Consider the following 11,994-nt stretch of genomic DNA (forward strand, 5'->3'; position numbering starts at 1 on the left):
TAGTGGGGTGTTTGGGGAGCCAAAAAACGGCCATTTTTGACCCCAACGGTCAAAAAACGGCCATAAAACCGTTTTCCAACGGCTAGAACTACTCCAACGGCTAGAACCGGTTCCGGTTCGGTTCCGGTTCCTACCCGGTCCACCTCCAAAAATGTCAAACCGGTCCCGGATCGTCGGGTTGAAACGGAACCGAACCGGTTCCTACCCGGTTCCGGTTCACCGAACCGGTTCCACCGAACCGGTTCCAGGAACCGGTTTTGTTGTCCACCTCTAGCTAGCAGTCCCCCACCTGGAACACCTTGCGTCAGTATTCTTTTGCGCATTCCGTAATTGTGCGTGCCCCTTGATAGAGACGGGTGGCGTACCACCAAACCGATCTGCTAGGTTTGGCACGTATCGCCATCATTGCATTAATAACATTTATAATTATAATATTTATAGGTGCCATGAGACTGGAATCTGTATCATACAGGAAGTCAGATACAAATTGCTCTGTTTAAAAAGATATCTATCTACATTTATATTAGTTTTCTAAAAGTTAACAATTAGTCTTCAGTTTCATCGCCATCATCACGTATTTTGTAGTCCGCATCCCGCAATGGAATTTGATTCATCATAAATCTATAATTGTCCCCTTCTTCTATCTCCCATTGTCTCTTCAATTCTGAGATGGTTTTGGATGCTGCAGCTGCAATGGTTGGGTTACTATCTTCTGCCAGTCTCTACAACCAACAACATTTTTGTGTTAGTTAAATGTCCAAAATACCCTTATAAAGACGTCAATTAGTCGCGCCTCGTTAAGATCAACAGCTACCTGTAAGGCTCCCATGCCTGCATTTCCGAGGGTCCACATCGATGGTGCAACGGATAAGGCATTAGCCAATGCTTTTCTGAAATATAGAGAAATAAACATAGAGCATTAGAAACACTTCGACACGAACTCATTCGTATGTTTTAATTATGCTTCAATGGTATGAGACATGAGGTGAAAAAAGCGGACGTCTAAGAATCAAATCCCGATACCATGTTGTTTGTATGTGGTTTACTCGGTTTACCTTAAACCTTTTAAGTCTCATTAAACGAGCAAAGTCGCTAATGATTTGTTTGAGATCGGCTTGGTAAAAGCTCGAATCGAGCCAAGCTTAATTGAGCTCTAGCCCAAGCTTCATATCACGTGCCTGCTATTTATGTAAATATAACAGTTCTAGTTTATATATTTATTTATTATTATTTTTATTTGCTGCTGCTTTATTATTATTTTTATCTGCTGCTGCTGCTGCTGCTGCTGTTATTATTATTATCGGTATGTACATCATGTTAGCTAGTAGCGTACAATGTAATTATTGTTACTACTACTACTACTACTATTATTATTATTATCGGTATGTACATCATGTTAGCTAGTAGCGTACAATGTAATTATTGTTAGAATACATATCACAACACACACACACACACACGTATATATGTATGCATATAAACAAATAAAATGATTAGAAATGAACAAGCCAAGGTCTTGAGCTTAAAAATTAGCTATGATCTCGAGCTTGACATAGAATTCGAAACAGCCAAGCTCGGGCATGTTTTAGAGGCCTAGTTATATATACACCGTTTTATGATAAAAAGTAACGAAGTGATTATCTAGCATACAAAATTATGATAAGCATATATAAAATCAATTAAGTGTATACAAATAATACATTTGTAAATTGTTAATAAATAATAGACAAGCCGTGCTCAAGCTTGAAATTTATAAGTGCATTTTCTTATTCTTCTCATATTACTAAATTAAGTATTATACTATTCACTAACAAGTATCATATGAACCAAAAATAAGATTAAAAACTCAAAATAGGTAAACATTTTATGAGAAATCGAGAGGTCTACCTTGTATTGACATCTGGAGAACTTGAACACTCTGCTAATAATGATACACTACCTTTACCATCCATTGCATCAAGATCCATCAGTGTTGCAACCAATAATTCAAGCTGCAAAAATGTGACAAAATGAGAGATGAATTAGTATTACACTGTTAATAACTCCTAAAAGTTTCAATTCATGAACTTTTGTGTGTGTGTGTGTGTGTGTGTGTATTGAGATTGGTTTCTAATACTCTCAGCTTTCACCCGTTTGCTGATAATACTCCCAAATTTTGATTTGTTACCCACCACTCCCAACTTTCACCCTATTTGTTTTCGTCATTCCCTCACTAATGGACGACTAATATCATTAGTGGAAGCCCGATTTTCGGGCGAACCCCGATTTTTGGCGAAGCAAACGATCGGAAACAAAGAAGAGGGAGGCGGCGCGGCTAGGGTTTCCGTCGTAGCCTCTGATTTAGGGTGGTTTGGACGGACATCTACCGTAGGTGGCTGCAGCAACTCCAAGGTCCGATTGACGCAAACAGAGGGCCAATCGATAAGATGCAAGGGTGTCCCGACGGTTGTGAAGTGCATCCAACGATCTGGTGTCATTTCCAACAAGATTCGACTAACGACATTAGTCGTCCGTTAGTGAGGGAGCGACAAAAACAAATAGGGTGAAAGTTGGGTGTGGTGGGTAACAAATCAAAAGTTGGGAGTGTTCTCAGCCAACGGGTGAAAGCTGGGAGTATAAACCAATATACCTTTGTTTTTACTTACTTCTTCAGGGTCATTATAGTCAATTCCATCAGCCTCTGAGAGAGCAGACGCCATATCTTGATAAGCTTCCTTAATATCATCCAAATAGTTAGATCAGTTTTACACAAAAAAGAGATCTTTATTGTTAAAGACTCAAGCTGACTAATGATAATATCAAATAATAAGTTTCAAAACGCATCTCTAAACACCCTTTAAGATGTTTTAAAAATCGAGTGGTTTATACAGACCTGAATAGCAGTTATGCGATCTGTTGACACCTCCCCAGGAAAAAAGTCAAGAACTTTTCCATTCTTTTCAAGTGTTATTTGGGCTGCCATGTCATCAGAAGATAAAGCTCCATTTTTCCTATACATACATATATATCAGAAACATTAAGAAAAAAAAAACTATGGAACAAAGAGGATTGTCTTTGACTTTCGAGGTCAAATGAGTTGCATTTTCGAACTTACAGTTTGTACATCTTGCTAATCATCATGTCGTGTACGTCTTTTATAAACTGCGAAAGCTTATAAGTAAGATAAAAATAAAAGTATTTGCTTTTTATTAATATATTAAATATGCAGCTGCACACCAAAATTACCTCCAAAGCCATGAGGGCATCTTCCATTGCCCGTTGCTTGGCTATATAGTCAGCACGTCTGAGATCCGCCTATTGAACCATAATAGTATTTATTTCTTAAATACCAAACTAAAAGAAAACAAAAGCGAATATAAGCAAACTAAGAAACACCTCTAAAGCTCCATCACTCCAATGTCGATCAGCAACGCTTTTCAATTTAGAATGAGCTTTGTTTTTTAAAATCTGTTAACAAATATATTTAATCAGAATTGAGATTAATGCATTTAGAATAAACAAATAACTACAACTTGTTACATACTAGAGCAATGTGATGAAGATGCTCGGCTCGTTTCTTCACATCATTGTCAATTTTTTCAGTGTCCTCCCTTGCCCGAGCTATCAAGCAAGAAGATTATTAGAAAAACAGCTTGTCAGCATCTTTATCATTAAAAATGTTATTAGTTTAATAAGTTCATAAAGATTAAAGAATAAAAGCAGCTGACAGAAGAAAGAGCTTAGAGATCAACTTATACACACACGCTGATGAGTTTATATCTATTTTGCAATGCGTATTAATGACTTGTACAGAATATTACCATCAAGTTTTAAAAATCCCGAACTCAAAATAGCAACATCTTGGCGAGCCCGAGCATCCAATCTCCTAATGCCCCTAGTAACTTGAGAAATCATGATCAGTCTCCTAAAAATAACTGACATATTATTATTATTATTATTATTATTATTATTTAATTTAAGACTTTTTAAGTATCGATATCTTCACTATGCGATTAACAATGATATAATCTTTGATATACAGTAGCCCTTGCCTTATAGCAAAGTTTTTCAATTTGATCAGTTTGAGATAAAACTGACCGCTGTTGGCATACTTACCGAGAAAGCAAGACAATGTCGTTTTTAGCCCTCTCATTGACATATCTAGCATCATTGTAAGCAAATTTGCAAGCTGCAGCTAATGCCTGGTTTGTGTCACTAAGTCTCTCAGCATGAACATGTTGTCCGTTTCTGCCTTGAGTTCTGCTAAATGTAAAATAACTGTTCTAGGTTATCTTTCATTGTTATGGATGATGCTACATAATGAAAAATAGTAAAAGTAAATATTGTTTGAAACAAAGGGGTCATTATTGAATCATTCATACCTGAAATTATCTGAGCAATCTTCATTCTGGCTCACACGTTCTTCTGTTTCTGCGGTTTGCATGTCTCTTGACCGGCATATAAATGAAGAAGCCGGTGACACAAATGAACTACTCAACTTCTCCTTGTTTAATCTTAAGAGAGAAAGTTCACCATGACTGAATTTCTTTAACACCAATCCTTTATTATTCTTACTGTTTAACCTCGGATGATGGGGATTTTTAAGTGACGAGTAAATAATCCCATGAACTTTAGCCATCAATTCTTAGTACTTGAATTGTGCTAACCCTAGGGTGAATGCCAAACAATCAGCAGCATAAGTAAAAGTGTAAATGCATAAAATTAGAAGAGAAATAAGAAATACTTGAAGTGGGCGTTTTCACGATAATCTCAAATCTCACTTCCGTAACATAAATTAAATAAGGGAATAAAAACGATGAGAAGAAATTCAAGTTGTTGAAAACAAAGGGGTAGGTTAAGTTAAGAGCGTATCTGAAAAGAAGATTGTAGAGGCCGAGGGAGGGGACCAAATGACGATAGAGAATGAACGGAGGCCACAATCGAATCTTGTGACCCCGCGGCTGCCAACAGTATGTATCACTTACGGAGGATATCTCATTTTCTTTACAACGGACACGTGCCCCAATCTCACTGCCCACTTTGTTTCATTTAAATAAAACTTTCATTTCTTTTTCTTTCCACTCGGGAGGAGGAAATGTGGGTCCCAGATGAATACCAATAGTAGGAGTCTATTTATTTAAAGGAAAATTCTTAAAATAACTTCTGCTCTTTTAGGTATCGTTTGTACAAAATTCCATAAATAGATTATAAACTAGTCGTGACGAATAGTCTATAGAACGAATTAAAAGTTCCCACGTATCCTTAAACTAACCGAAACAAGTCGTTCACTAATCGTTTACTCGTCACGACTAAATAAGTTTCATGCCTCGTTATCAACGTTCACGAGTTATTTATATATCCTTTAGTCGCGACGACTAGTTTACCTGGTTACATTCCCTACACGAATAGTTTATTAGTAGTTAACTCGTCAAGACTAGTTTAACCTCATAATCTACTCGTCGCGACTAGTAGATGTTGGACCAAACAAAGAGCCCTATCATTGGGCCATTTTTAAACAAATTGAAATTTGATTTCAACGGTTTGGGTCGGAATGTGCTTCGGGTAAGCATGGGCTTCAGGTTGGGCCTAAACCTATTTCGAGTCAAGACCGTTCCGGGTTGCAATGATCCAACCCGAAACACATTCGGACCGAATATCATCGTTCCAAGCCGAAACTCGTTCCAACCCGAACCCATTCCGAACTGAAATCTGTCCCAAGCCAAAACATGGCCTAAACCGACGCTAACATGATACGATCCAAATATACTAATTAATTTTAATGCATATTAATTAAGTTTATCTATTATTTAGTTTTTTTATTATAGTATAACTAGTTGTTGACTCCGCACGTTGCGACGATCAACGATGCCTATGTTTAAGTAGTTAAAAAAGATCAGTGGTTATGGACTTCCAAGAGTGCCATTGGCACAAAAGAATAGCATTAGTTGTTTTAGATGCTATTTACCAAAAGATTTACAATAGGTTACTACAAAAGATGGAGCCTTGATTTTTCAGGCATGCTTGGTGTGTCTATTGTTTGAATTTCTTTCTGCTTGCTTCACTTTCTGCATTTAAAGGTGTCTGCAAGTACATGTTCAATTAGATTACTTTATAACTCCCTTAACCCAATGTTTTAACCCTTAAGCCAAAATGCTTTATGGTTTAAAACTCGTTATTTGATATAAGACAGTTTTAGTTTTGTAAGTTATACACAAAAGTTTTGTATATAAAATGGTTCTCACAAAATTGTGTTTAATAACTGGTTGATAGAAAATGTCATGTCCCCTTATAAATGTCTTAGTATTTTTAAAAAATTGTTGCAGCAGTCTAAAAATGAAAATGATTTGGGCGTAATTTTATTTTTTTTTTCTTATTAGTGTAAATAAAAATTCACCTTAACCTGGAATCATTTTCTAGTAATTTAGTGCATACCATGTTGTCACCGGTTCCTTTGTCGAGAAGTTCTACGAGAGTGACTTTGGTAAATGAGGGCACGATTGTTTTTGGGTTGCTTAGCTCTTTGAATTGGATAACAACATCTATACATGGCTAAATTCTAACTTTTAAGGTATATTAACGTTGTTAGTTACCTGTTGATGTAAACATCAAGATCTGGTAGTGGCGGGTTTATGGCAACAAAGGTTGCAGTTGCTGATTATTGTTTTAGTTTTCTTGTGTGGTATTAAAAATACATAGTGTAAAATAAAACTGACTTTTTACAACCATAAAAACATCGGTTTCTTGGTTCAATATAGTAGCTCAAATCCTGCTGTTCATAGCCCATTTAAGCTGCAATTAAACATAACAAAAGTGCCACAGGGTTAGAAAAATATTGTCGTGTAAAGAAAGAAACCTATAAATCAACATCGCAAGTTTGATTAAAAATGATTACTTAAAAATAAGAAAACCGAGTTGTCATACCCCAACCTACGACGGAACATGCCGGGGCGCGACATAATTTGTATCATAGCTCAAAGACACTAAAACAATAATAAGTGCCAATATCTAAATTTATTTATTCATGACAATCGTATACAAATAATTAAAATGAAAAAGAAATTAATACAACATTTAGACTTTTATAATTTTAGCCTAAGTCAAAACTAATTCTTCACTTCATATAACAACCTGCATTATGCGTTAAAATAATTTGTCAACAACACATGTTGAGCTAGTAATTCACAGATTTGTGTAAATATAATAATATTGAGAAATAAATAATTCCTTGCGTACGTGAATAGCACCAGTTATATTAAACAAGTATAAGTGTCTTTTCGATCATGCCACTAGATTGCGGACATGTCTACTCGGACGAATTCGCAACCATTAAAGAACATAAAAAAAAAGTAAACAAATGTGTCTTTTCGAACATGCAACTAGATTCGGATATGTCTATTCGGATAACGTATGATCATACTATGAGGATGAGATACCAACCAAAAATAACGCAGTAAACACATAATTCATATAGCAATCAACAATCAATTGAGCAATACCACAACCACACATATAATGAAATTGGTTTGAGTATAATAGTATAATAATAATAATTTTTAATACGCATACTGCCCCCAAAACAAAAACAAAAAAAGTAAAAAGGGGATGTGATTAATCACCTTAAAATAAAGGCAATAACGAGAATACGGGTAAAGCAGGCTAGGTAGTTCCACGAGAAGCTTCGACGATGATTCCAAGTCTAACTAAAAAAGAACATTCTAACAACATAAACTAGCAAGACATGACAATAAGGGTTTATAACAGATTTGGGATTGAAAACTATATTTTATATAAATTTTATGGAAGTTAAAATAAATGCGCAAATGATTTAATATTAATCAAATTCCTTTTTGATAACTAATATGATCTTAATTTAATATTATTTAAATGCCACTTGTTTTGAGAGTTTTTAGCGTTGACCAGGTTTGTTTAGACGAGTATACTATTTTAGTTTATTTATTTGAAAAGTAATATTAGGTTAAATAACTAAATAAATAAACAAAAGTATATATATATATATAAAGTTATGCATATAAATAATTCGTACACACTCGGAAAAGTTTAGTCGAAAGAACATTTTAATTTGAGTGTCTAGAGATGTTTGGTTTGTTTAAATGGATGAAAACTATTTTTAGTTTATTAATAAATATAAGTTTAAATATTAATGTGTGTGTATGCATATATTAGAAAAGTTTAAGTGAAATTTACTCCGAGATAAAAAAATGGTGTTTGGTACGTTTATGGTTGAAATTTGTTATATATAATAATAATAATAATAATAAAACAAAACCGAGCCTGGGGGACTCAAACCTACGCCCCAGGCCGGTTCACGGGTCTATAACATAAGGTGCTGCCAACTGAGCTACGCCTTGAGGTTGTTTAAAGATGGAAATGGATTTATTTAAACAGGCAGTTCAGTAGCCCTCAATATCACGTAAACCCTATTCAAATGAAATCCAATTGAACATCGGTTTCCCACTGTCAATTGAAATTCACATAGGGCTTTGATTTCTCGTATAAAAATGTTAAAGAATCATCTATATATTACCAGAATCGAGCCCGAAATGATGAGGAACGAGATGTTAGGGTTTCGGTTTAGAACTACAACGATCTTCCATTACTGCAATTGACTTAGGCTTTGTTTCGAGATGATGTGAGGAAGGTGCAGGCCAATTTAATTGCGTTACAATAACGTATTTAATGGTGAATTGATCAAGGTTAGCTATTAGCTGTCAATTAGCCGTATAATACATGATTACGATGGGGATTGAATGTGTATATGGAAGCTTGACGTGTATCTAAGACCAATTCTTGGATTTAGGGCTTGGATTGTGGATCAAGAAAGAAAGGGGTAGCGTTGGTGAGACGAAGAAGAAGAGGGATAATAATAATAATAATAATAATAATAATAATAATAATAATAATAATAATAATAATAATAATAATAATATTTTGCTAATTGGTCCGTGATGTTAGAGTGTGGAGACAAAAGTGGTAAAAACAATTGTTAGGGGTGGTTTTCGTATTAGTCTAATAGATATAATGATTTAATAACAAACAAAATCAGAAACGTGCGTCGGGTATTAATAAAAATCAAAATGATTAATAAATTATTGAAGAATAACAATAGCCCGGGTAGTAATAACAATAAAAAAAACAAGTCGGGTTTTCGGGTACGAAAATTGACGAATGTTACATGAGTTTTCTTTAATCACCTCAAATAAAGTAGAAAAAATGTAAAGTGAAATCATAAATGTAACATTCGTTAAATTTCGGATCCTAAAACCTGACGCATTTAAAACTTTATTTTTCGGTCTACTGTTATTAAATCAAATTAATATATTTATTATCATTCATTTCATAACGCCAGAATTAGTTTAGGTGATTTTATAAAATATTGCATTTGTTTAATTATTTCTTTTATTTATTTATTGTTAAAGTACCAAAGATATACATTAAACACCCCTCTAATTAACTTCTAACCCCTTATTCAAAAATTATCTTTTTTTTTTCTTTTTCCTTTTTTCTTCCTTCCCGCTGGCCAATACCACCGCTATTTTCTTTCTTGATCCGTAATTTTCAAAGGCAATCAATAATTGACATTACCAAAATCAATTTCATGCCTTAATTGATCCTACTGGCACTGTAATTATAGAAAACGATGATCAAATAACAGCTAATTAAGCACAACCAAACCGAGGCTAGTTAAGGTCTTGTTACACTTTAAATACTCGTCAAAAATTCAATTAAACGCACTCACACACTCCTCACTGTTGGTGCATAAATGTCAGTAGTTCATAGTCTAGTGTCTGTAATCGAGTCTGTAATGTTATTTATGTTTTTGTTTAAGCGAAGTTGTTAACAAGTTCGCCTAGGCGAACTTGTTGAACAAGCGAAGTTATGGACAACTTCGCCTGAACATATCAGGCGAAGTTGTCGTGTATTTATACTAGGTTACGGCTTAGTGTTGAAAAGAGAATCGAGTTGATCTAAGCTGGTTTGAGTTCATTGTAACGCGAGGACGAGAGTCTGTATCAGTGATTCATATCACGTGAGTTCAGTTATTAATATATAACGTGTTTCGGTTTATTCGTGTGTGTTTGTTTGATTTGTTTCTACGCTCGTAACGATCTACGCAGGGATTCCGCACCTGAGTAGACCGAGATATCTCGTGTGATCCGTCCAGGAAACCTGCAATTGGTATCAGAGCTTTTGCTCGATTGTGTGGTTCGGGATATTCACGCGGGTGTAGAAATCGTCCCGTTTCTACTATTCGCGGGACGTGTTTTCTGTGTTTTTGATCATTCTTACCTCCTACCATCGTGTTCAAGCCTTTACACCGTCAAACACCTCGTTAAAATCCGATTTACAGATCTGCAAATCTTCCGTGTTCATCAGGAGAAGTTGCCGTCACTGTGCGTAGGGTTTCGGCGAAGATATAAGGTTAAGCGAAGTTATCCACAACTTCGCCTACCTTCTCAAGTTCGCCTAACTCAAGCGAAGTTCTCTACAACTTCGCCTACCTCTTAAGTTCGCCTACCTCAAGCGAAGTTAAGAATCAGCGAAGTTAATCAGCAGTGTTATCAGCGAAGTTCTTCAGCGAAGTTCTCTACAACTTCTCCTACTTCAAGCGAAGTTATCCGTAACTTCGCCTACAGTACTTTAATATATATAAAAAAAAAAATTTCTTAATTTTTCAGGTTTCTTACTTTTCGGGAAAGATGTCGTCGATCAACATCTCTGAGTTAGTGAAGATGGAAGTTGAAGCAGGGTCAGCTACCAAGGCCCCAAGATTGCTGAAGGGAACCAATTTCGTTGCATGGAAGGATCGGTTCATACAATACATCAAATACCAGGATGCGAAGATGTGGGTATGCATCCAGGATGGTTATATTCCACCAGTTATGGAGTATGAAGGTCGTGATCAAATTAAAAAGTATAGTAAAATGGAAGAAGAAGAGAAAAAGATGTATGAGGCCGAGAGCAAGGCTCATGCTGCTATTACTATGGCTCTTCCTCAAGAGATCCTTTATACGTTCAGAAAGTATACGTCAGCAAGAGAGCTTTGGGAAGCTCTTGAGAACAGATTTGAAGGGAATGTAGGAATCCGTGCTTCAAAGATAAAATTGCTCAAAACCCAGTTCTCAGTCTTCAAGTATTTGAAGAATGAATCCTTAGATGATATTATCACTCGATATTACCATCTGATGACTGAATTGAGCAACTATTCAATTTCCTACCGAGAAGAAGAAATAGTTGAGAAGCTTCTAGATGCTCTCCCACCAAAATGGGAGATGTACACTGTGCTGATGAGGGAAGACAAGGACTTTCCCACATATGATCTTGAAACGGCAGTCAACAAGCTCAGAACCTTTGAGCTTAACATGGTCAGAAAAGAGACACCTATGGATCAGGTTCAAGATCCAGGTATGTATGGAGCTAAAGTCAACACTAGCTCAGGATCGAAGACTGAATCTGCTGCCTACTACACAAAGGGAGAGTCGGGCCCCAACTTATCACATGAGGGGCATGTGTCAGTTAACACAAATGGGGATGTTTGCTATGTAGCAGCTGGATCGAGTGGTTCTCAACCCCAGGTAAGCAAGAGTAGTTGCTCTCAAAGTTCTCCCAGCAACAACTACTCCAAGATGCCTATGAGTGTCAAGTCTGCTGAAGAGCAGTTTGGTCTCTATGCTTCTTTCATTGCTTCCTATGAGAACTACATTCAAGGGAAGATTGTTGATCCAGCTATGTTGGATGAAGATTAAGATCAGATTGATGCTGACGATATGGAAGAAATGGATTTACAATGGAAAATGGCCATGATCGTGAGAAGAGTAAAAAGGTTTATGAGAAAGACGGGAAGGAAGTTTGTCGGTGGAAAGCCGGGGTTTGACAAGGCAAAGGTGAGGTGCTACAATTGTCAGCAAAACGGTCACTTTGCAAAAGAATGCAGGAATGAGCGTGTGGAACGAAGTCAGGGTAGGTCTCCACAGCAAAGTGAGGGTAGAAAAGATT

The 11,994-nt window shown here is 36.0% G+C and overlaps 1 protein-coding gene across 3 annotated transcripts; it reads right to left on the reverse strand.

Annotated features, from left to right (window-relative positions):
• Nucleotides 1-452: 452 nt before the first annotated feature.
• Nucleotides 453-4,621, reverse strand: LOC143597548 (senescence-associated protein AAF, chloroplastic-like). 3 transcript variants are annotated; one of them, XM_077076028.1, is made up of 12 exons: nucleotides 4,362-4,621; nucleotides 4,096-4,239; nucleotides 3,801-3,874; nucleotides 3,524-3,600; nucleotides 3,376-3,447; nucleotides 3,226-3,294; nucleotides 3,095-3,141; nucleotides 2,873-2,990; nucleotides 2,646-2,714; nucleotides 1,888-1,991; nucleotides 815-890; nucleotides 453-722 (listed from the first exon to the last, which is right to left on the reverse strand). In XM_077076028.1, exons 1-12 carry the CDS (start codon nucleotides 4,616-4,618, stop codon nucleotides 546-548), a joined length of 1,284 nt encoding a protein of 427 aa, XP_076932143.1. In that variant the 5' UTR covers nucleotides 4,619-4,621; the 3' UTR covers nucleotides 453-545. The 3 variants fall into 3 exon arrangements, with proteins under 3 accessions (XP_076932143.1, XP_076932142.1, XP_076932145.1); XM_077076027.1 differs by having other exon boundaries at nucleotides 4,096-4,242; XM_077076030.1 differs by lacking the exon at nucleotides 4,096-4,239 and having other exon boundaries at nucleotides 4,362-4,473.
• Nucleotides 4,622-11,994: the final 7,373 nt, after the last annotated feature.

Source organism: Bidens hawaiensis, unplaced genomic scaffold, assembly GCF_021521415.1.
Source record: "Bidens hawaiensis isolate Kalapana, Puna unplaced genomic scaffold, B.hawaiensis_p1.1 tig00048481_1, whole genome shotgun sequence".
NCBI lineage: Eukaryota > Viridiplantae > Streptophyta > Magnoliopsida > Asterales > Asteraceae > Bidens > Bidens hawaiensis.